Source organism: Plecotus auritus, assembly GCF_963455305.1.
Source record: "Plecotus auritus genome assembly, chromosome: 7".
Lineage (NCBI taxonomy): Eukaryota > Metazoa > Chordata > Mammalia > Chiroptera > Vespertilionidae > Plecotus > Plecotus auritus.
In genome coordinates this window covers 1,006,006-1,029,627 of record NC_137774.1, presented here as the reverse complement: position 1 = coordinate 1,029,627, position 23,622 = coordinate 1,006,006, and the positions used below count along the sequence as shown (strand labels likewise).

The following is a 23,622-nucleotide window of genomic DNA, read 5'->3' as shown; positions in this document are numbered from 1 at the left end:
GACCTGCCAGTCTGGGGGTGACCACTGGCCAGCCCACCTTGGGGATCCCACTGTGCTGGCCTCTGCTGATTCCAGGACTGTAAGAGGTCCCTGGCGATGTGTCCCTCCCCCTGAACAGGGGGGCAGGCCAGACACCCCAGAGCCCTCCACAGGCCCCGCAGGGGACCAGCCCAACAGTGGGGGTCAGGGCGCCACACACCTGTGTCACCACGACCCTAGGGGTGCTCGCTGGAGCGGCATCTACAGAGGGGGTCACTGGGCCGAGAGACCCAGGAAAGCCCGAGGCATGAGCAGAACGGGGGAGAGGCCTCCCACTGCAGGGCGGGGGGGGCGGGGGGGGGCACCCCGGACTCTGGTGACGTGAGTGACTGGGAAGGGACGGTGAGTGGACCCGCACACGGAATATTCCCGGTCCATAGAAGGACACGCTCCGGACACGAGGCTACCCACGTAGGGCTCCACGGATGTGAGGGTCCGGGGCCATTTGAACCCCACACGGGAAGTAGATTGTCCCCCAGGGAGGGGCGCAGGGGGGTGAGGAATTAGACAGAGGCTGTGGCTGCACAACAAACTCTGAAAACAGCCACTTGCCCGGCTGGGGTGCACCGACAGGTTGCCGACTGGCTTCCGGGTCAGGGCGTGTGTGGGTGGGTGTTCCTCTCTCACGTCCATGTTTCTCTCCCCCCCTCACTCCCTCCCTCTAAGCGTCGCCTCGGGTGAAGATTAATAAATAAGAGAATAAAACAACTGGAACAAACACCACCGCGGCCGACCAGACTGTGAGCTTCGTGGTGTGAACCACAGTGAAGCTGCCAGACAATTTGGGGGCCGAGGCTATTTTAATACCAGGGTTCCACTTGAACGCAGCATCTCAGGCCAGAGATCATGGGGAGCAGCCGGCACGAGCAGAATTCCCCATTGGAACCCGGGCCTGCGCCGGAGCAGCTGAGCCACGGGAGCAGCTGAGCCACGGGGAGCAGCTGAGCCACGGGAGCAGCTGAGCCGCGGGGAGCAGCTGAGCCGCGGGGAGCAGCTGAGCCGCGGGGAGCAGCTGAGCCACGGGGAGTAGCTGAGCCATGGGGAGTAGCTGAGCCACGGGGAGCAGCTGAGCCATGGGGAGTAGCTGAGCCATGGGGAGTAGCTGAGCCATGGGGAGTAGCTGAGCCACGGGGAGCAGCTGAGCCACGGGAGCAGCTGAGCCACGGGAGCCTGGGCACCTGCATGGCGCCTGGCTTCTCGGGGCCTCTCCTTGGGGGGGACCAGCCGTCGGCTTTAGGGCCACCATAACACAATCCAGTTCGGCCTCATCTTAACTTGGTCCCGTCAGCAAAACAAGGCCCATCCACAGGACGGCGGGAGTAGGGACATAGACATACATGTACTTTGGGGTCACCATTCACCCCACTCCATGGTGAAGGACACGGGCAGGCCGTGGGGAGGGGAGCAGCACCCCAGGTTCAGCCCACACACACCAGGCACCCCCGTGGGCGTCACGGGGCCCAGGGACCCCCCTGCTGGCCAGGACTCGCCCCACAGGTGCCCTGTGTAGGCACATCGCACCCCCCCATGTGTGGGGGGTGGGGTGCTGGAAGGGGAAGGCTGTCCCGGACCCCAACTGGCCGGAGGCAGCCCCTCCCGGACAAGCCAGCCTCCGCAGCTGTGCCCGCAGGGTGGGGGTCAGGGGGCACCCACACTTGCCAAGGAGACCTCAGAAGGCGGGGTAGAGCCTCCCCAGGAGAGGGAAGGTGTCGGGGCTCCAAGCTGGCCTGGCCAGGGCCCCCTAGCCCCCCAGGAGACACCCCATGATCTGGGGGGGGGGGTGGCCTGGGGGAGCTTCGACCTTGAATGGAAATGGCTGCGGGGAGAAGCGAGTTCCCTGCGTCTGTGCTCCGGCCGGGCAGGACTGGGCTGCCCCTGCTGGGGTGCCGGCTGAATGGGGGTTGGGGGGGGTGGCCAGGAGAGCCGCCCCCTGCCTTCGGCCCAGTGCCCCACCCTGAGGGCCGCACCTGAGCCTCCTGGACGGGACAACAGAGGCCCTGTGCTCTGGTGGTCCATGCCCCTAAAGACAGCTCAGCCCCGCGCAGGGGCCATGGCTGTGGGCGAGGAGGGGCTGCGGGCGAGGAGGGGCTGCGGGCAAGGAGGGGCTGCGGGCGAGGAGGGGCTGTGGGAGAGGAGGGGCTGCGGGCGAGGAGGGGCTGCCGCTGTGGACAGAGCTGGAACGCAGGGGCAGCCCAGGGACCGGCCGTCTGTCATCTCGGGGCAGGTGCTGGCTCTAGGCGCTCCCCCCTCCCCCCTCCCCGCTCCCCGGGCTGGAGGACAGGACAGCCTCCCTCCCTCACCAGCCGGGCGGGGCGTCCCCCTGCAGACCCTCCCGAGCCGCTGGCCTCTTTACGATCGTGTTTAATTCACGCTTTATTAAAAGCGCCGATTCTCACTCTACGCGTTTGTCTTTCTGTGACATCACGTGAATGCCATGGTTCGGTGGAGAGTCCGGTGGCATTTCACGCACTCAGTGCAGCCGACGGCCGTCTCCTCCGGATGTCTCCGTCGCCCCAGATCGAGCCTGCTCTGCGCCCACAAACCCCAGCGCCCAGTGGCCCGTGCTCCAGCCCGGCAGGCACCAGCTGTCGCCTCTCCCGATGCTCCCGTGGTGGAGCGGGGCACACGGGGCAGCGGGGCCTTTGTAACTGCTGTCCTCCATGTGGCACGCGGGCGGCACGCACACGCCGAGAACGTCCCCCGTGGGGACACGTGGGTGTCCGTGCTGCCAGGACGAGGCCACTGTGTGAGGCGTGCAGGGGGGTGGCCGCCCTGCCCGGCTGGGGCACCGCTGGGCTGGGGGGCTTTGGGGTAACCCTCTGGGAGAAGAAGGTGCAGGCACATGGACTCTTCTGATGCTCGTCCTGGTCACCCCTCTTGGGAGGCACGGTCCCCTGGACAGACACACATCAGAGCGCCGTCTGCAGTGACAAACACAGGACCTGCTGGGGGGAGAGGACCCCCGGCCCCCAGTGACCCGGGCACAGGCCCCCTGCACCCCCAGTGACCTTGGTGGGCCCAGCCACCACCTCGGGGACCATGACCCCCCTCACCCCGCGAGGCCACAGGCAGGTGGACCTCTTGCGACAGACAGAAACCCTGTCTGCTCTCCACCCGACTCCAGGCTCCGGGAGGCCAGGCACTGCCAATGGCCAGCCTGCCCAGCGGTGTGGATGTGCAAGTGCCAGCGAGCCCCTGGGGGCAGCGAGTGCCAGGCCGGGAGGGGTGGGGGACAGCTGCAGCCCCAAGCTGTCAGGAGGCCGGGCGGCCGCAGGTATAAAGGCCCCCAGCTGACAGCCTCCCAGAGCCGCGAGGGAAGCGGGCAGAGGTGAGCCCTGTGTGGGGGAGGGGGGTGGCTGCCCCACGCGGCTCACCACGCTCTTGGGGCGCTGTCCTCCCACAGGACAAGGGGAGGCCCTGGGGTCTGCGGGGGCCCAGGAGTCCAGAGAAGGCAGGACAAGGAGGAGGACGGGGCAGCCCCGCGGGAGCCCAGCTTGAAGGCAGCTGGTGGCCGGGTCTGCAAGGGGTGGGCCCGAGGCCTGTGCGGGAGGGGGCGGGGGGCATGGCTGTGAGTCGGGTCAGAGGGGAGGGCGGAGACCTGCTCACCGACCTCGGGACCCCAGGTGCTGAGTGGGGGGCGAGGACCAGCCAGGCCCAGGCCCCAATGACCCGCAGGCCACAGGGCTGCCCCGGGCGGGAGCATGTTCCAGAAGGCTCCACACCCGTGAACTTTCGAGAGGGCCAAGGAGCCTCTGAAATAGCTGCTTTGCCACGAGCCCCAGAACCCAACCCCCCCCTGGGGACAGCAACCCGAGCGCCCCACAGCTCATAGGGCTCCGCCGGGAGGGGCACAGGACAGCCTGGTCCCGGCCCTGCCTGTGCCCAGACCCCGCCCGCCGGCTGGGATTCCTGCCAGCCTTGGGGGGCCTGCCTCGGGGGCCCTGCCTGGGGGCTGCCTCAGGGGGCCTGTCTGGGGGCTGCCTCGGGGGGCCTGTCTGGGGGGGCTGCCTCGGGGAGCCTGCTTGGGGGGCCTGCTTCAGGGAGCCTGCCTGGGGGGCCTGCTTCAGGGGGGGCCTGCCTCGGGGGGCCTGCTTCAGGGGGGGTCCTGCCTCGGTGACGCTGCATGAAATGGGACAGGGACATGCACACCTCGCCGAGGCTGTGAGCAGATGCATCTCCAGCCGGCCCTTCTGAGGGCCTGGACAGGGGGCGGGTCACCCTGCTCGATGGGGAGCTCTGGGCCTCCCTCAGCCCAGCTCCAGATGGGCCCGGGCCCAGCACACCCCACAGAGTCAGCGTCCAGCCAAGATGACCAGGACCCCCTGACCTAGGGTCCGGGAGCGAGAGGCCAAGCCCTGGGCCTGAGCTTGGCTGGAGGAAGTGGGGCTGCAGGTCACCAGGGAGGCTTCCCGGAGGAGGCGGCTTGCTGGGCCTTGAAGGACAGCCCGGGAGCACGGAGGGAGCAGACGTTGCCACGGCCACCCCTGAGCAGAGAGAAGGAACTGTATGCATCACCTACCACTCGGACCCTCGGTCTCTTCTTCTGTGAAATGGGGGAGCACCTCACCGTGGCCGGCAAGAGGCGGGGACACAGACTCGTCTTCCTCGGGGCCTGGCACAGAGGCCTCCGCAAGGCCAGGGCCCCGAGGGCAGCTGGGGGTCTGGTCGGGCGCCTGGGGCCACTCGGGGGGCAGGAGCCGGCAGCGGCCGGGTCCCTGCGGAGCGCCCCCCTGCTGTGCCCGCGCTGAGCCGGCCCCTCCCTGCAGGGCCGCCATGGACGAGGACTTCTCCTCCCAGATGAAGAAGGTGGCCTTGGCCATGGGCACGTCCCTGTCAGACAAAGACATAGGCCTGCTGCCCTCGGACGTGAGGCACCACGGTACGGCCCGCCCACGGCACCCGCCCACCCGCCAGGTCCCCCTCGGGCCCGGCCAGGCGCGGCCACCCGCTGACCTTGCCTGGTCCTGCAGGCGCCTTCAACTACGTCAAGTTCTTCGAGCACATGCAGAAGTCCCAGGCCTCGGGGCAGCTGGAGGGCGCCATCCGCAAGGCCTTCCAGATGCTGGACAAGGACAAGAGCGGCTTCATCGAGTGGAACGAGATCAAGTAACAGCCCCCCGTGCGGCCGTGGGTGCTGGGCCCTGGGCCCCTGCCTGTCCTTGCCACCACGCCCACCCAGCAGACCCGGCACCCTCCGTGGGCCCCACCCAACCTACCGGGAGGCGGGGCCACAGGGACAGCACCAGACCCGGCTCCGGCTGGGCCTCAGTCCCCGCCCCGTAAAATGGGCACTTTGTAAACTGTGGGGCATGGCGGACGCCCCGGCTCTGACCGGAGCCCGCCCGGCCCAGGTACGTCCTGTCCACCATCCCCAGCAGCGGGCCCGCCGCCCCGCTGACGGACGAGGAGGCCGAGGCCATGATCCAGGCGGCCGACACCGACGGCGACGGGAGGATCGACTTCGAAGGTGGGCAGCGGGGGCGCGTCTCTCGGGGCCTCCTGCCCCGCCCCCTCCGGGCCCCACCCGGGTCCCTCGGTCCATCCCTCTGAGGCAGAGCTGAGTGGCTCCCCGCTGCCAGGCGCTGACCCGTCCCCCCAAGCTCACAGCCATCTGTGATGGGCACCCCCCCCCCCCCAATCACAGACGGGGAAACGGAGTCTCAGAGATGCTGGCTGTGAGGGGGCCACTGAGCTGGCTTTGGGGAAGGTCACCTGGGCAGCCTCCGGCCGAGGGTCAGTGGGAGGTCAGGGGGGTGGGGGTGGGGGGACATCAGAGGTGGACCCAGGAGGGAGGTGGGGACCCGGGAGGGAGGTGGGCTGGGGAGGGCTGCAGCCCTAGGCAGTGGGTGTGGGGTGGGGGCTGCCGTGTGAGAACTGGCACTTGTGGGGCAGCAGGCCTTCCCGGAGGCTCCACGGCACCCTGAGGTCTGTCATCCTGCCCCCGCCCCCGCTGCCGGCTGTGCGGTCCCTGCTCATAAAGGGGGCACACCTCCTGGCGGGCCTGCAGGGCTCTGGGGGGGCACAAGGCAGGGGTTATCTATAGAAATCTGTCTCCGGCTCTAGAATTCTCTGACCTGGTCAAAAAGGAGAAAATTCCGAAGAAGAAGTAGCCCCACGCCCACCCGGCCAGCGAGGGCCCTGAGGGACAGCGGGTCCGCGTGTGCCCGCCGAGAAGGCCGAGGGGTGGAATAAACCAGCGTTAAGTGAACGACTCGGGACGTGCCTGTGTGTGGGGCGCTGCGTGCGGGGGGGTGGGGGGGCAGGGGCTCTGGCCAGTCCCTGGGCCACCAGGGTCCAGAGCGGCTGCGTGAGCACCACTCGGGCACCTGCAGCCCCAGGGGTGGCCGAGGGGACCCCGGCGTGCGCCCTGGGCCACGCTCTCTGGGTTGGACATGTCCAGGGTCGGTTCCCTGCACCTCCTCCTGCTCCCCCTTCTCCCCAAGTTCTTCCTAAGAGCCCCGCCCGCCTGCCTCGGCCTCTGCCCCACCCCCACTCGCCACCTGTCAGCCGCCTCGGTGGCCTCAGCACCCTGGAGGCCGCAGCCCCTCCCGGCCTCTCTCCTGTGCTGGGGCCCCTTCGCCCATTTTGTCTCCCTGACCCCTTCACGGCGGAGCCCAAGGCCGAGCTCGGCCCCTCCCAGCGCCCCGCCTGCCCATCACTCACTGGACCCGTCCGGCCAGGAGGACAAGCCCTCTGCGCAGAGGACACCAGGCCCCGAGACCCCAAGGGGGGAGGCCCCCAAGGAGCCCACTCGGCCCCGTGTCCCGGTGGCAGCGGGCCTGAGGGCGGCTTCTGAAGAAAATAGGTTCTTACTGATTTCAGAGAGAGAGAGACAGAGAGACATCACGTCCCCCACGGGGCACGGAGCCCGCAGTCCGGCATGTGCCCTGACCGGGACTCGGACGTGACCCACAGTTCATAGTTCCCCACTCGACCACTGGCCGCCGGCCGGGCCGGAGGGCGACTTCTGCCGGGACTCAACCAGCAAGAGCAGAGTCCCCAGGGCCCCTGACAGTGAGGCGTGGCTCCCCCTCCACAGGCGGCCGCAGCCACCCCGCAACAGTGGGTCCCCCACACCGTGCGAGCAGGAGGGAGCTCCTGGCCAGCGGCCTGGGCCCCACACCCGCGGCCGGGGCGGCGTCCAGACGGCCAGCAGAAGGGGAGCAGAAGCCTCCCGAGAGCCCCGTCCGCTGCCCTCCCGCCCCTCCCCCCACCCGCCGCGGGCTCGCCCCCCCCCCACAGTGTCTGGGCACCTGGTGGGTGGGGAGGAGGCTCGGAGCTCCTTCCAGGGGGTGGGGGTGGGGAGGTGAGGGCGCATGTGGGCGGGTGCCGAGCCGGGGCCAGGCTGGGAAGGCGGATCTGAGCCAGGGTGGCAGGGCAGGCAGGGAACCTGGGGTCCCCGCCCCAGACCGCTCTGCGGAGGGGCCTTGGGGCCCGCAGCCCCAGCACCCAGGAGAGACAGGCAGGGGACACAGAATTAAGAAACAGCCCTTTACTGTCACAACGGGGCCGAGGGAAGGAGGGCGGGTCCACCTCCCGCCAGGCCCCGCCAGCTGCTGCCCGTCCGGTCTCGGGCCTGGGGGGGCGGGGTGTCACTTGGCGCTGGGCAGTGGCCGCCTGCGCTGCTCCAGCAGCTCCTCCAGGTGGTCGGCCCGCTTCATCGCGGCCTGCAACACACACTGTGGTCAGACCGGCCCCCCCCCCCCGCCCCCCCCTTCCCCCCCCCCCCACGGACCCACCTGGTGCTGCTTCTGGAGGCTGCTCACGGCCTCCTCCTTCTTGGCCAGGGCCGCCTTCACCCTGTGGGCAGACGGGGCAGGTGGTCCAGGGGGACGATGGGGCCCTAGGCTGTGGGGGCCTCACTCTTCACCTCCTGGAGCCTCCAGCCCTCCCAGGCGGGGATGGGAGATCCCCCTGGAGACGCACAGGGGGCGCCTGCCTGGCCCCCAGGGACGCCTGGCTTCTTCCTTGTCTGGAGCTGCGACCCCCTCCCTGCCGCCTCCCGGACCCTCAGGCCAGCACCCACCTGGCGTGCACATCCTCCAGCTCCGCCTGCTTCTCCCGCCGCAGCTGCTCCAGCTCCAGCCGCTGCTGCGCCCGCAGCTCGGCCAGCTCAGCCCTGACCTGCCGCTTTTCCTCCTCGGAGGCGGCCAGCCGGTCGGCGAACTCCTGGCGTAGCACCTGGGCCAGGCCGCTCCGCTCGCCCGCCAGCTGCTCGTTCACCTGGGTGGCGGGGATGGCAGGGGCGCGTGAGCCCGTGCCCGTGGATGGGAGCCCGAGGGGGATGGGAGCCTGCGGAGGCGGCGAGGGCCAGGCCACCCGCCCACTGGGCCGCCCACCGGGCCGCTCACCGCCTTCACTTCGGCCAGGGCCTTGTCCTTCTGGCGCACCAGGCCCTGCAGGCGCGCGCCCTCGCCCTCGGCCTCCGCCAGCCGCCCCCTCAGCTGGGCGCACTGGTCCTGCAGCCTCCGCTCCGCCTGCGCCAGCTCTGCCAGCTCCGCCTCGTGCTTGTCGCGGAGCCGCTTGACACTGCAGAGGAGGCGCGGGCCCGTCAGGCCACCCAGGCCCTGCACGGCGCACGGTGCCGTCCCCGCCCGGGGCCAGGCTCACCGGCTCTCGGCGGCCCTCTCGCTCTCCTCCCTGGCCTGTGTCATGTCGGCCTCCAGCCGGTGGATGACCAGCTCGATGTCCTTGTCGCGGCCTCTCCGGATCTCCTCCTTCAGCTCCCGCTCCCGGCTCAGCAGCCATGCTTCCTGTGGGGAGGCAGGGCTCTGAGGGCACAGCCAGGATGGTGGGAGGAGGCCCAGGGCCGGATGGGGCCACCCGCCCCAGGCCCCATCCGTCCTCAGGGGAGGGGCCAGTCACTGGGACCCAGTGGGGGACCGAGGGGCGCAGTGGGTGCCGGCAGGGGGCCGGACACATGACAGGGCCTCGTCTGGGGCTGAGGGTGGCCAGGCGCCCCACGACTGGTGTGAGGGTATCAGGGGGGCGGCCTCTCAGACGAGGGAGGGCACTGGACATCTGGACACTCGGCAAGTTTAACACGGTGCCCTTTGACCTGCCAGCTCCCAGGCTCAGGGAGCCTCTGGGCGGCTGTGGGAGCAGGACCGGGGCCGCTTGGCCACCCTGGGGGGTCACCAGGGCAGCGGGCAGTTGCACCCCGCAGCTGGCTGAGTGGCTGTTAACCTGGGGAGGGAGGGAGAGGAGCGCTCCCCTCGGGGTCACCTGGACCTGCCGCAGCCCCGCTGGTGCTCCAGGCACTTGGGGGAGCAGCTGGGGCAGCGCTGGGCAGAGCTCAGGGTGAACCGCCAGGCGGGAATCCAGGACCGGGCCCAGGGGAGGCCCCAGAGGCAGACCCACCCTGACGCGGGGGGGGGGGGGGGGGGGGGGGGGGAACGGGCCGGCCGCCCCGCCCACCTCCTTCCTGGCGCAGTTGGCCTCCCACAGCCGCCGCTCCGCCTCCAGCTGGTCCTTCAGGGCCTGCAGCTCCATCTGCGGGCGGTGGCCATGTGAGCAGCCCCGGCTGCCGTGCCCCTGCGCCCTGCAGGCTCTCCCTTCGCCCCCAGCAGGGCTCCCCGCGGGGCTGGCGTGGACGGGAGACAGACCTGGTGCCGCTGCTCCAGCTCCTCCCGCCCCTTGTCCAGCTCGGCCCGCAGGGCCCGGGCCCTGGCCGCACTGCTCTCCTCCAGCTGCTGCCGCAGGTCCTCCAGCTCCGCTCGCTGCCTGCAGGCCCGCGGAGGTCAGTGCGCGGGCGGGAGGGGGGGCAAGCGGGGGGCGGGGGGGGCGGGTGGACGGCGGGCACCCCAGCACCTGGCGGCCTGCTGGCCCAGCCGCTCCTTCTCCTCAGCCACCTCGCTGTAGAGCCGCCGGCGCAGCTGCTGCAGGTCCCGCTGCTCCTGCTCCAGCTGCTGCTCGAAGCTGCGGAGGAAGGAACTGCTGGGGACGCGGCCGGGGCAGGGGAGCCCCGCTCAGCACCCACCGTCCCGGCCACCAGCTGCCGCCCGGGGCGCGGTCCCTCAGCACCGGCTGGTGTGGCTGCCGCCCTCCTCCCGGCACATGTGCGGGGCCGCGGCTCAGCTCTGGGTCCCCGTTTTCACTCTGGGGGTCCTGAACCCCCTCTAGGCTCCAGGCACACTCCAGCTCTGCTCGGACCATGGCCCCTGTGCCCTGTGGGGCGCCGGGAGGGGGACACCCACCGCTGCTGGGTGCGCGCACGCTCCTGCTGGGCCAGCGCCTCCTTCTCCTGCTCCAGCTGCTCCCGCAGCGCCTCCGCCTGGCGCCCGTAGCGCTGGGCCGCCCGCTCGTCCGCCTGCAGCAGCTCGGTCGCGTGCAGGCTGCGCAGCTTCTTCACCTCCTGCTTGTGCTTGGCGATCAGCTTCTGGATCTCGGGCTCCAGGCCTGGGGGGGAAGGGGGTCAGGAGCACAGCGCTGCAGGGACCCCGACCTTGGCCCTGCTCACCACCAGTGCTGCAGGGACCCCGACCTTGGCCCTGCCCTCCCCATCAGCGCTGCAGGGACCCTCAGTCCTCACCCCTGTGATGCCAGGGCTAGTCCCGCCAGCACCCCCGTCACTCTGGCCAGTGGGGGGCCCTGGCAGTACCCCAGCTCCTGGGAGGAGGGAGCCCTGGGGAGAGGGTGCACTGGGACCCGCTCTCTAAGGGGAGGAGGCACGTGACAGCTGGCAGGAGAACTGACCCCACCCGAGCGCCCACAGCGCCTCCGTGGGCCGCACCGCCTGAGCCTGCGCCCCCTCCCCGAGCCGTGAGCTGCCACCCCCGTCCTCACTCAGCCGCCACCCACCTCTGACCGTGATCTCCTTGATCTTCCGGGTCTTCTCGTTCATCCACTTCTCCCTGCGCACCTTCTCCGTCGCGCTCATCAGCTCTTTGAGCTTCTTGATCTCCTAGCGGCAAGAAGACGGGCGTGGGCAGGAGCTGCGGGAGGCGGGACAGCCGGCACGCCCGCACCGGGTGGGTGGGCTTTGGCGCGGGCTCTGGGGCGGGCACCGCACACTCCCAGCACGAGGTCCGGCACCAGCCCCGTGACGGCTCTGAGGCCGGGCAGAGGCTCGGCGGTGTGGTCTGCAGACGGGCGCCGGGGCCGCTCACCAGCGCGTGCTGCTCCCGCATCTGGGCCTCCCTCTCCTGGCGCCTCTGCTCCCCCTGCTTCAGCTCGGCCACCACGGCCGCGCACTTCTCCCCCAGGGTCTTCTTGTCTTCGATCAGCTGCATCGGGCGGGAGGGGCGCCCAGGTGAGGCCCCGCCCGCGTGACCCCCGACACCTGCATGGTGCCTCTCCCCCTGCCTGGGGGCCAGCACACCAGCCGGGGCTGGGCCACCCCCGCTGAGGCCCTGTGGTCAAGGTCAAGGGGCCACAGCTGTCACCGCCCTCCACGCCCCCAGCCACCACGGCCCCCGAGCTGAGTGGAGCCTCACAGACCTCGCGTCTGCCCAGCACGGACCCGGCAGAGGCGCGCTGAGTGCAGGGTGAGCTGGGAGCTCGCAGCCCTCACGGCCTCCAGCTGCCACCAGGCGCAGCCGCCCAGGACTCACCGGCCCAGAAAGCACAGGGCAGCTCAGGGCGGCGCGGCGGGCGCTCAGGTGGGGTCATGTCTCCTGCAGACACCCCCCCACCCCGCACCCCGTCGGTCCTGAGCGGCCCAGCAGGTGCCCTGCCCACCTGACCCTGCCGCCACCCGCCATGCTGGGCCAGAGGGCAGGGCTGTGAGCCTGGGACTAGCGCAGTGGTCGGCAAACTGCGGCTCCATTGACTAATGAGTTTGCCGACCGCTGGACTAGCCCATCAAGCAGTGGACACCTTCTCCCCGCGGGGGAGACACTGGCCACTTCCAGAGGAGGGAGACACACCCGCCCGGAAGGCCGTGGGCCTAAGCTCCCGGAGACCCTGACCCTGACCCTGTCCCTGACCCTGTCCCTGTCCCTGAACCTGTCCCTGACCCAGTCCCTGACTCAGTCCTGTTCCTGTCCCTGTCCCTGACCCTGTCCCTGACCCTGACCCAGTCCCTGACCCTGTCCCTGTCCCTGTCCCTGACCCTGTCCCAGTCCCTGTCCCTGACTCAGTCCTGTTCCTGTCCCTGTCCCTGACCCTGTCCCTGACCCTGACCCAGTCCCTGACCCTGTCCCTGTCCCTGACCCAGTCCCTGACCCTGACCCTGTCCCTGACCCTGAGCCTGTCCCTGTCCCTGACCCTGACCCAGTCCCTGTCCCTGACCCTGACCCAGTCCCTGTCCCTGACCCTGACCCAGTCCCTGTCCCTGACCCAGTCCTTGTCCCTGTCCCTGACCCTGACCCAGTCCCTGTCCCTGACCCTGACCCTGACCCTGACCCCAGGGCCCTGACACCGCCGTGCCGGCTCCGGCGGCCTCACCTGGTCGATGAAGGACAGGTGCCGCTGGATGGTGGCCTCATAGTGCTCCCTCTGCTGCCGCAGCTGCCGGCCCAGCTCCTTCTCCGTCTCCTTGACCCGCCGGATGGTGAGGTCCCGCTGCTGCGCCTGGGGGTGCGGGGAGGGGGACCCAGAAAATAAGGACCACTCGGGGGGGCACTCAGACCACGTCCAGAGGGCAACCTGGGACAGAGGCGGCGACGGCCCATGCAGGACGCGCCAGTGGGGACCGGTGGCAACAAGCAATGGGCGGTGGGGGCGTGAGGGCTGAGGACGGTGGGGGGGGAGTGATGGCGGTGGGGAGTGATGGCGGTGAGGGCGGTGGGGACTGATGGCGGTGAGGGCTGAGGACGGTGGCGGGGGAGTGATGGCGGTGAGGGCTGAGGACAGTGGGGGAGTGATGGCGGTGGGGGCGTGGGGGCTGAGGACGGTGGGGAGTGATGGCGGTGGGGGCGTGGGGGCTGAGGACGGTGGGGAGTGATGGCGGTGGGGGCAGGGCGGGGGTGACGGGTGCTTACCAGCGCCCGCTGTAGCAGCGCCATCGCCTGCTTCTTCTCCTCCACCTCCAGCTTCAGCCGCATCACAGACGCGCTCGCCTCGGACGCAGACTCCAGGCGCCGTGGCCCCTCCTCCAGCGCGAGCCCCTGAGGATGCGCTGGGTCAGGAGGTCCGGTCCCGGGGGAGATCTGCCGCCCGTCCTGCCTGGGGACCCGCACACCTGGGGGTCCGCACACCCGGGGGGCCCGCACACCCGGGGGGCCCGCACACCCGGGGGACCCGCACACCCGGGGGGCCCGCACACCCGGGGGGACCCGCACACCCGGGCGGCCCGCACACCCGGGGGGCCCGCACACCTGGGGGTCCGCCAGCCGCTCCCGCCCCGACTGCTCCATCTCGTCCAGGAAGCACATGATGCTCTGCAGCTTGGCCTCGGACAGCAGCGTCCCGTCCTCCGGGGGCCCGGCGGGCGCACTCAGCTTCCCGAACTTCTCCAGGTTGTCGGCCGTCAGGGAGCTGGCATCGTCCTCCTGCGGGAGGGGCTCGGCTGGCCTTCCAGGAGCTCCTAGGCCCCGGGCAGGAGCGGACAGGGCAGGGCATGGCATGGCGGGAGGGGAGGGGAGGGGGGCAGGGCATGGCGGGAGGGGAGGGGAGGGGGGCAGGGCATGGCGGGAGGTGAGGGCAGCCGGGCCTGGTGGGAAGGAGGGCCCTCGGGCGGCTCAGGCCCTCACGGGGCATGGCTGGCGGAGACAGTGCCCCCCCCCACCCCAGGTCACTCGGGGGCCCTAAGCCTCAGATGCCCTGGGTGACGGGGTCGCCAAGGCCCCACCTGGTCCTCATTAGGGACCAGGGAGAGCAGGAGGGGACCCAGTGGGCTTCCCTGCCCCCACGAGTGACACGGCACCAGGGGAAGGCGCCAGGGGAAGGCGCCGGTCACCTCGTCGCTCCAGGCGTATCTGTCCTTGCGGTAGGCCCTGGGGCGGGGCAGCGGCTCCGGCGCCTCCTCCAGCAGCCTCAGCGTGTCCAGCAGCTCGTCCAGAGTCACCCTGCACTGGGCCCTGCTCCCGGGGCCGCCCGTCTCCAGGGCCCCCCCAGCCACGTCCTGGGCACTGGCGTCCTGAGGCAGATGGTGGGGGAAGAAGCTAGCGGGGCCCTAAGAGGCCCACACCACCCGGGAACCGTGGGCGAGGCTGGGCCCTCCCTCAGCCACGAGGACCGGGCGTGCCCGACCCGCCTCCAGGGCGACAGCAGGGCGGCCGAGCGGGGGGTGTGGGGGCCTGGCCACCACCTCACCTCTGAGCTTCCAGCTTTGTGGCCCCACCCCAGGGCATCGGTGCCCACCCCGCAGGACCCCAAGCCACCGGGGACCCCATCCCTGTGGTGGAGCACCCGTTCCTGGCTGAGCAACCATGGCTGTAGAGGGGCAGGGGAGGGCAGGGGACAGGGGCGGGGAGGGGCGGGGCAGGGCAGGGGAGGGGAGGGCAGGGGAGGGGCGGGGCAGGCCGGCGGGAAGGGCTGTGGCCACACCTGTGGCTGGTCGTCCGGGGGCCTCCGGGTCTCTGGGGAGGTGTCGGGGACAGGCTGGCAGGGGTCCTCGGGGCCCGGGGTCCGGAAGCTGGCCCCTGCGAAGCAGAACAGGGCGTCGGCACCCCGGGGGAGCCCTGGGAAGAGGCCAGGCGTGGAGGCCTCTGCTCTGTGGGGTCCCATGGGTCCGGCTCGGAAAGGGGGGCGGGAGGGGAGGAGCAGGGCCTGGGTGCTGCACAGGGAGGCCCCCCTCCACGGGGGTGGGAGCTCACTCCAGGGACCGGCGCCCCCCGGGACAGAGCGGCAGGCGGAGGAGGCAGGGGCAGGGCTGCGGGCTCTCCCGCTCACCCGTGTTGTTGGCCTTGGGGGTCTGCTGAGCGCTGTCTCCTGGCCGCAGGGGCGGGTCCTGGGCCGACCGGGGCTTCCCCGCCTCCTGGGTCCCGGGGCCGGACTTCTGGGCTCGCTTCTGCTGCAGCTCCTGTGGGGCGGCCCGTGAGTGCCTCGCCCGCAGGACAGCGGGCCCTCGCCCTCCGCAGCCGGCTGCCCGAGGTGTGTCCCAGCCCCCTCCCCCGAGGCGCGTCCCGGCCCCCCTCCCCCGAGGCGTGTCCCGGCCCCCTCCCCCGCCCCCAGGCGTGTCCCGGCCCCCTCCCCCCAGGCGCGTCCCGGCCCCCCTCCCCCCCCAGGCGCGTCCCGGCCCCCCTCCCCCGAGGCGCGTCCCGGCCCCCTCCCCCCAGGCGCGTCCCGGCCCCCCTCCCCCGAGGCGCGTCCCGGCCCCCCCTCCCCCGAGGCGCGTCCCGGCCCCCCTCCCCCAAGGCGAGTCCCGGCCCCCCTCCCTCCCCCCCCCCCCCCCCCCCGTACGTCCCTCTCAGGCCCTCGGCCCGCACCTGGATGGCCGCCCGTCTGGCCTGGCGCGCCTTCTCCTCGCGGGCCTTCCTCCGGGCCGCCTCCCGCTGCCGGTGCAGGTCCAGCAGGTCGCCCTCTGCCTGCCGCTTCTGCTGGCCCTGGGAAGGGCGTGGCCGGCCGGGGTGTGAGCGCCCACGGCACCCCAGACCCCGCAGACCCCCCTGGATTTCTGCAGACAGGAGACAAGCCTACCCTCTCGGTGGCTCTTTCGGGCGAGGGGACGGCTCTGCGTCACGGAGCAGCCCCCGAACCAGAAACCCATTTGGACCTCTCAGCCCGACACCCAGGCCCTGCCGACCCAGGCCCTGCCCACCGAGGGAGCGAGGGAGCGGCTCAGGGCAGGGGGGCGGGGCCCCGATGGGTGGGCCACAGCCAGTCCAGTTCCAGTCCTGCGACCCCAGAAACCCGGTCGCTTACGTAGCTGAGGCCCCTGGTTCCCGCCCGCCCCCGGCATGGCTCACACCCACACCGACCTCGAGCTTGGATGCCAGCAGGTGCCCCAGGCTGGCGGCTTGGGCTCGGCGCCGCTGGGCCTGGTGCCGGTACCAGCGCTGGATGGTGATGGCGGCCTGGTTCACCTGGTGGATAAACCTGGCAGAGAGTGGACTCAGGACCCCCAAGGGGCAGGCGGCAGAGCAACAGCCTCCCGGGCCCCCAAGGCCCAGTGGGGCCGAGAAGTGGCGGCCTCTGCTCAGGCGGCCGAGGGCCCCACCCGCACAGACTCCACTCACAATCGCCAGATCTACGTGGTGCAGAAATTACTCAGTGGAGCTGATTAAACAAGAAGCCTCAGCCTCGGCCAGGGCGCAAGCAAAGCACCCAGGATGGGCGGTCACCTGCTGGGGACATGCACACAGGGCCCCCCCACTCACAGGTGCCCCCCGCCAAGGGGCCTCACCAAGGGGCAGGCAGGTGGGGGTGTGCAGAGCTCTGACTTCACCCAGTGCCTCTCCTGCCCCTGCGTCCAGGGCCCGGTCCCCACGCGCTAAGGCGGGGGAGGGCGGCCTTCCTGCCGAGAGCTGTTTGGATGTTTGTAACATCATTCGCTTCACACGAGTCACACAAGTCACTTTGGGGAGGTTAATGCTGCTGAGAAAAGCTCCCAGGGGCAGGGGCAGGGGCAGGGGCAGGGGCAGGGGCAGGGGCAGGGGCGGGGGAAGGAGCCCTGAGTTTCGACTTGCACCTGGGGTTGCCTTGGCAGGACCAGACAGAATGACTTCGAGGCCCTTGTACGGCCCATGAGCCGGACGTCCCCACCCCTGCTCTAGGGGACAGCAGGCGGTGACCGCCCAGCCAGGGAGGGTCTGTCACTGGTGGCTCCTGACCTAGAGGGACACACAGCCAGGCCCCAGCAGGAGCCCCCACCCCGCCGGCCGGCCCAGCACTGCCCCAGAGGTTCCTGCTGGGCTTTTAGTTCTAAGTCTTATTCCCACTCAACCTTAACGCCTTCCTGGAGTTTCCTTCAGGCGCTACAAAGCCTGTGGGTTCTGAGTACGTGATTGGACGGTTTCCATTAAAGTCGCAGAGCGGACGGCGGGCGGGGGATCGCTGCTAGAATGTCTCCGCCCCCAGGACCCCTCGGCTGCGGCCCGCGTCCCTCCCGATCGGGAGAACGCAATAGGACCGTGTGTGTCTTTCCAGCCCTGGGGTGGGCAGTCCCATCGCCGGAGCCTGGTTACCTCTCGGCCTCCTCCTCCGTCACCTCCCGCCGCCTGAGCAGGCCCCCGGCGGCCCCCGCGTTGTTCCGGGCCGCGTGGTTGCTGCCGGCCGCGTTCTTCGGGGGCTTCCCGCAGCCGCTGCCCTCGCCCTCCCGGGTGGCCGCCTTGACCAGGTTGCTGACAGGAGGCAGAGGAAGGCAGGCTCATGGCGCCGACCCAGCCCGCTCACCACCTGAGCGCCCTCTGCCCGCCTCGGCCTCGGCCCTGCTCCCTCCCCAGCCACCCGCCTCGGCCTCGGCCCTGCTCCCTCCCCAGCCACCCGCCTCGGCCTCGGCCCTGCTCCCTCCCCAGCCACCCGCCTCGGCCTCGGCCCTGCTCCCTCCCCAGCCACCCGCCTCGGCCTCGGCCCTGCTCCCTCCCCAGCCACCCGCCTCCCCAGTGCCGTCCGCGGCACACAGTTCACTGAAAAGGCAAAAGGGCCTCAAAAGTCACCGATCCCAGAGCGGGAAGGGGCCAGGACACCACGGCAGCCCTGACTGAGCACACGGGGTGGCTGAGGCTTCCTCAGAGGGACCCCGCTCGTGAGCCGTGAGCCCAGCAGGCCCGGCCGTGTCCCCCCTCCAGCGCTCGGGGTGACGGTGCAGCCCGGGCGGCTCCCACGGGCGCTCACTTGAGGGAGGGCGCCGTGCGGTTGGAGCTCTTGGGCGCCGTGTCCGCGGGGGCGTGGTTGTTGTGCACCATGGTGGTGACGCAGTTGCCCACGGCCGCCTTGTTGCTCCTGCGGGAGACGGGGGGTGGGTCAGGTCCCCGAGGCCCCGGCCCGTGTGTGCCCCTCCCTCCCGGGCCTGGCCTCCTGGGGGGGGGGGGAAGCCCCCCAGCCGCATGCCCGTCTGCGCGCCTGGGGCCAGTGCAGAGCCTGCCTGTGCAAGACACGCCCTGCAGCCCCTGGGGGGGGGGGCCTCGGGGAGAGAGCCAGTCACTCACTCACTCCTTCACTCATTCATTCACTCACTCATTCATTCACTCAATCATTCTTTCATTCACTCATTCATTCACTCACTCATTCATTCACTCACTCATTCATTCACTCACTCATTCCTTCATTCACTCAATCATTCACTCATTCATTCACTCACTCATTCATTCACTCACTCATTCATTCACTCACTCACTCACTCATTCACTCACTCATTCACTCATTCATTCACTCACTCACATTCACTCACTCATTCATTCACTCACTCACTCATTCATTCACTCCTTCACTCATTCATTCACTCCTTCACTCACTCATTCACTCACTCACTCGTTCACTCACTCACATTCATTCACTCACTCCTTCACTCACTCACATTCATTCACTCATTCACTCACTCACTCATTCATTCACTCCTTCACTCATTCATTCACTCAATCATTCACTCATTCATTCACTCACTCATTCATTCATTCACTCAATCATTCACTCATTCATTCACTCACTCATTCATTCACTCACATTCACTCACTCCTTCACTCACTCATTCATTCACTCACATTCACTCACTCACATTCACTCACTCACATTCACTCACTCATTCATTCACTCACTCATTCATTCACTCACTCACATTCACTCCCTCACTCATTCACTCACTCCTTCACTCACTCCTTCACTCATTCATTCACTCATTCATTCACTCACTCATTCATTCACTCACATTCACTCACTCACATTCACTCACATTCACTCACTCATTCATTCACTCACATTCACTCATTCATTCACTCACATTCACTCACTCCTTCACTCACTCATTCATTCACTCACTCATTCATTCACTCACTCACATTCACTCACTCACATTCATTCACTCCTTCACTCACTCATTCATTCACTCACTCATTCATTCACTCACATTCACTCACTCATTCATTCACTCACTCCTTCACTCACTCATTCATTCACTCACTCACATTCACTCACATTCACTCACTCCTTCACTCACTCATTCACTCACTCATTCATTCACTCACATTCACTCACTCACATTCACTCACTCATTCACTCACTCACTCCTTCACTCACTCATTCATTCACTCACTCATTCATTCACTCACTCACATTCACTCACTCATTCATTCACTCACTCATTCATTCACTCACTCACATTCACTCCCTCACTCATTCACTCACTCCTTCACTCACTCCTTCACTCATTCATTCACTCACTCATTCATTCACTCACTCATTCATTCACTCACATTCACTCACTCACATTCACTCACTCCTTCACTCACTCATTCATTCACTCACTCACTCACATTCACTCACTCATTCATTCACTCACTCACTCACATTCACTCATTCATTCACTCACTCATTCATTCACTCACTCACATTCACTCACTCACATTCACTCACTCATTCACTTACTCCTTCACTCACTCCCTCTCATTCACTCATTCACTCACTCATTTATTCACTCACTCCCTCACTCCTTCGCTCGTTCATGCTCTCTCTCTCTCCCTCCTTCACTCACTCACTTCTGCACGTGCTCCAGAGCGCTCTGGTCTGGCCACAAACAAGACGAAGCACCTGCCCCATGTAGGTGGGCACCTGCGGAGGGGAAGGCGCACCTGTTGTTGGCAGTGAAGTTGGGTGCCAGGGAAACGGTGCCCTCTCTCCTCCGTGGGCCCGCCGGCGCGTCCAGGGCACAGGGACTCCGGGCGTCGGGCGGCGAGGGGAGGGCCCGGGCCTGGTCGTCCTGGCGGTGAACGCAGACACGTGGCTGACACCCGGCCCGTCCCTGCCCCCACGGCCTCACCCACAACCCAGCGGGCTGACCCGGGGGAAGCTCCTGCCCCGCTCCAGATGTGAAGCTGCGGTGGTCAGGGCTGCGCACCCCCTCCCCCCACAGGGGCAGCAGAACCGAGCGGGAGCCGGGCGTGCTCCCGGGGCCCCCCAGCCGCCCGCTCTCACCAGCACGTTCCACGTGGCCCCCTTCTCGCTGGAGGCACTGCTCACACTGGCCGGCCCCCTGTTCCCTCCGGGGCTGCTCTCGAAGAGCATCAGGAAGTCGGGGGGCTCCGCCGTCCTGGGTCAGAGGACAGCAAGCAGGGACAGTCAGGAGCACAGCGGGGACGGCGGTCACCAGCGGGGAGCTCTGTCCCCGAGCCTGGGCTCAGGTGACGTTTCTGGCTCCTGATCTGACAGCCGAGCCTGGAAGTGGCCAGGCCCTGCCCGGGGCCACGACCCCCCCCCCCCCCGGAAAAGCGCCGCCGGAAGAGGGGCGAGTAGGCAGGGGACGGCGGCCCTGAGCCCACACCTCCACACGCAGGGACGACAGTCCAGACTCGACCTGCCTGCCCCCAGGACTGGCCCCGAATGAAGGGCACCTCAGGCCCCACTGTCCGGCCAGTGCCCACACTGGTGAGGCCGGAAGAGGGGCTGACAGAGGCAGGACAGGAGCAAGTGGGGGTGACCAGAGGGGGTCAGAGGTTGCCCGAGGGGTCAGAGGTTACCTGAGGGGGCCGGCCCACGCCTGCTTGGCCTGTGGCTGGTGGACCTGCGTGGTGCTGCTGGACCTGCGAAGGTTGTTGATGGCCCTGGAGCTCCCGGGCCCCGTGGCCTCCTGCAAAGAGGGGACACCACCGACCTCGTGGCCCCGGTTCCCCGTTCACCCCGTGCTGGGCCGCGCAGAGCAGATGTAGGAGGGAGAGGTGAGGGGGCGAGGGGGGCGGCAGGAGCAGCGGGGCCTCCATCAGCCTCCCTTCTGGAAAGAAGGGGGAGGCGCCCCCCCCCCCCCCCCCCCCCCCCCGTGGAGGCACCTGGAGCTCACAGCCAGCGAGCCCGCCAGCCAGCTCCCCAAGGCCTCCAGGAGCCCGTCCCCTGCCCCGCAGGCCAGCCCGCGGCTTGCCCATTTAAACAAATCCCAGCGTTGATGGAGGAAGAGAACTCGCCCTCTGTAAGTTTGAGCCCCGGTCCTTCCTGCTCTCCAGGAGGCCACAGGGCAGGGTGGGGCAATGGGCGTGAGGTGCTGCTGAGGTGCGGGGCTCACCCAGCGTCCGATGCCCCCCGATGGCCACTCCCCGTGAGGTGCGAGGCCCGGCACCCCGGACGCCCCAGCTCTGCACTCACCAGCGCCTTCCTCTTGGGCTCGCTGCCTGTGGCCATGGAGACGGAGCGGGCGAAAGGCTTGGCGGCAGAGGCGCTGTTGGGGCGTCGGGACATGGGTGGAGGGAGCCCCGTCAGACTCAGGTCCAAGCCTTCCAGGCTGCCCTCGGGGGGCCCGGGGGGGCTGCTGGTGGCCTGGGAGCCTTTCATGGTGGACGAGAGGGCCCTGGGCAGGTGAGGAGAAGTGCAGTGAGCCCCCGACAGAACCGGGTCCCTGCACGCCGCCTCTGGCCAGGCTCCGGGGGGCCTGGGGCATTGGCCTGCTGCCCCCAAGCTCCCTGGGAAGGCGGCGGTCCCCTCCTCCCCGAAACCAGGCCCAGATCAGGACTGGCCTCCGGGGACAGGGCCTCCTCTGGCCTTAAAACCCGCTGGGCCCGGCCGGCGTGGCTCCGTGGCTGAGCGTCAACCTATGAACCAGGAGGTCACAGTTTGATTCCCGGTCAGGGCACGTGCACGGGCTGCGGGCTCGATCCCCAGGTTGGGAGCGTGCAGGAGGCAGCCGATCCGTGATTCTCTCTCATCATGGATGTTTCTCTCTCTTGCTCCCTCTCTCTTCCTCTCTGACATCAATAAAAATACATTTAAAAAATAAAAAAACCTCTGATGGCCCCCAGGCACAGAGAACAGAGTCCAAACGCCTCCCCCCTCAGAGCTGACCCCCAGCGCGTGGCCTCCTCACGCCCCCTCTGCCCCTTCCTCTGCTTCAGCCACCAGCCTCCCTGCGGCCGGAGGACAGGGACTCGGGGACCTCGGCCTGCAGCCCTCGGCCTGGGGCCCCTCCCTGGGGTGTCACAGGCCCCTCCCTCTCCTGCTCTAGCTTGCTGCCCCTGGGCCCGGCTCCTGGCCACGCAGGGGTCTGTGCACCGTCTGAGCCCTCAGAAGAGCAGCAGCCCCGTGAGGACAGGGCCCTGTGGCCCCGGCTGCTGGCCTGGAGCTCCGTGGGCGAGCGGGCACCAGGGAGACCCCAGGGGAGTGAGCCCGAGGGCTCTGGCGGGCACACACCCACGGTCCCCACGGTCAGTGCTGCAGCCCCGGCCCTGCCATCACCAGGCCCGCGGCCCCAGGTCTGCGTTTCCGGTTGTGCGGGTGAAACACCCCCTCTCCCTGGGCCGGACCGGCCTCGCCCGCTGGACGCAGGTTGCCCCCTGCCCGGCCACTCGGCGGCGGCGAGCGGGCTCTGGGACGGAACCGCAGCCTCCCCGCGGGAGCCCCCAGGCCGGATCTCGCCTGCTCCCGAAGGGGGCCTCGCGTAGAGCGGGGGTCGGGGGTCGGGGGTCGGGGGTCTGGGGTCTGGGGCCTCCGCCTGCCGCTCGGGCCGGGCTGACCCAGGGCCCCGCCAGCCTCTCACCCAGCGGCTCCCGTCTCCCTGGGGTTGGGCTCACGGGGGCGGGACCCGAGCCTGCGGACCGGGAGGCCGAAAGCGGCCCTGGGCCCTGGGTTGGGCCCCCCTCGCGGTGCAGGGGCCTCTCACCTGCACATTCCTCACCTGCGCGAGGCGGCCCGGGCGCGGGGCCTGCGGGGCCCGAGGCGAGGGATGCGCGGGTCCGCCTGGCTGGGACGCGCGGGGCCCGGGCTTTGGGCCGACGACCTCGCGCCCCCCGCCCCGGCGCCGGCACCGAGGCCCGAGGTGACAATGAAGCAGCCGAGTGGTGGACGAGCGGCGGCAGCTAGCAACCAGCAAACAGCCCGGCACCTCCTCCTGGGCCTCACCAAGTCCCGCCTTTCCTGCCCGCGCCGCTCCCGGATTGGCCCCCCAGTTGGCCGCTCCGGCCGTCGTGAGAGTTCATTGGGCCGCTCGGCTGTCTTTCGGGAAGTTGAAGCCGGGGAGGAGCCGCAGAGACCTGCGGGGGGGGGCTCCACCGTGGCAGCGGGCTGCCGATTGGACGCGGCTGGCGTGGGCGGGGCCTCGAATGGTGTGGGCGGAACCTGGGCAGGAACGGGGGGGCAGGGGACAGGGGGGGACAGGGGGGGACAGGGCGGGCGGGCGAGGGCGGCGTGGAGTCAGGGGTCCCGCCAACCTGTGGGGCACCCACGCCGCCCCCGGCTCCCACACAACCCCGGAAATTTTTATATTTCTAGTTTTGCTGAGTTTCTTCTCCTGAATGGATGTGGGATTTTGTCTCTCGCTCTTTCTGCATGTTTTTCCATTAGTGTGCAAATATGGCGAATTACACTGATTTCAGGTGTTAAACCAGCCTTCCACACCCACGATAAATCCTACTTACCGTGATGTATTACCCACTTACACTCTTTCTGTATATTGCTGGGTTCTTTCTGATAATTTTTTTTTCTTTTTGCTAGTATTTAAGAATTTTTTTTTCATCTATGTTCTAGATCAGGGGTGGGCAAACTTTTTGACTCGAGGGCCACAATGGGTTCTGAAACTGGACCAGAGGGCCGGAACAAAAGCATGGATGGAGTGTTTGTGTGAACTAATAT

General features: G+C 68.6%; 2 protein-coding genes across 3 annotated transcripts; one reads left to right on the top strand and one right to left on the bottom strand.

Moving 5' to 3' along the window:
• Positions 1 to 4,700: 4,700 nt before the first annotated feature.
• Positions 4,701 to 5,589, top strand: PVALEF (parvalbumin like EF-hand containing; the record flags this gene model as incomplete). Its single annotated transcript, XM_080680865.1, has 3 exons — positions 4,701 to 4,918; positions 5,010 to 5,145; positions 5,391 to 5,589. The coding sequence occupies exons 1-3, from the start codon at positions 4,813 to 4,815 to the stop codon at positions 5,587 to 5,589; spliced, it is 441 nt and encodes a 146-aa protein (XP_080536991.1). The 5' UTR covers positions 4,701 to 4,812.
• A 1,927-nt stretch (positions 5,590 to 7,516) lies between these two features.
• CEP131 (centrosomal protein 131) lies at positions 7,517 to 22,802 on the bottom strand. Of its 2 annotated transcripts, none has more exons than XM_080681178.1 (26): positions 22,670 to 22,802; positions 21,148 to 21,349; positions 20,532 to 20,641; positions 19,990 to 20,104; positions 19,647 to 19,774; positions 17,698 to 17,805; positions 17,049 to 17,204; positions 15,843 to 15,960; positions 15,351 to 15,467; positions 14,815 to 14,944; positions 14,470 to 14,564; positions 13,880 to 14,059; positions 13,299 to 13,472; positions 12,963 to 13,088; positions 12,427 to 12,552; positions 11,148 to 11,264; positions 10,840 to 10,942; positions 10,236 to 10,437; positions 9,850 to 9,957; positions 9,645 to 9,762; positions 9,457 to 9,531; positions 8,650 to 8,792; positions 8,391 to 8,568; positions 8,066 to 8,262; positions 7,779 to 7,839; positions 7,517 to 7,706 (listed from the first exon to the last, which is right to left on the bottom strand). In XM_080681178.1, the coding sequence occupies exons 2-26, from the start codon at positions 21,331 to 21,333 to the stop codon at positions 7,632 to 7,634; spliced, it is 3,246 nt and encodes a 1,081-aa protein (XP_080537304.1). In that variant the 5' UTR covers positions 21,334 to 21,349; positions 22,670 to 22,802; the 3' UTR covers positions 7,517 to 7,631. The 2 variants fall into 2 exon arrangements, with proteins under 2 accessions (XP_080537304.1, XP_080537303.1); XM_080681177.1 differs by having other exon boundaries at positions 22,655 to 22,790.
• Between the last annotated feature and the right edge of the window lie 820 nt (positions 22,803 to 23,622).

Coding starts and splice junctions, on each gene's coding strand:
- CEP131 (XM_080681177.1), bottom strand. Junction 12,553..12,962: donor CGCTGCTACAGCGGGCGCTG/GTAAGCACCCGT, acceptor CCGCACCCCCAG/GCGCAGCAGCGGGACCTCAC. Junction 8,793..9,456: donor CCAACTGCGCCAGGAAGGAG/GTGGGCGGGGCG, acceptor GCCTCCCCACAG/GAAGCATGGCTGCTGAGCCG.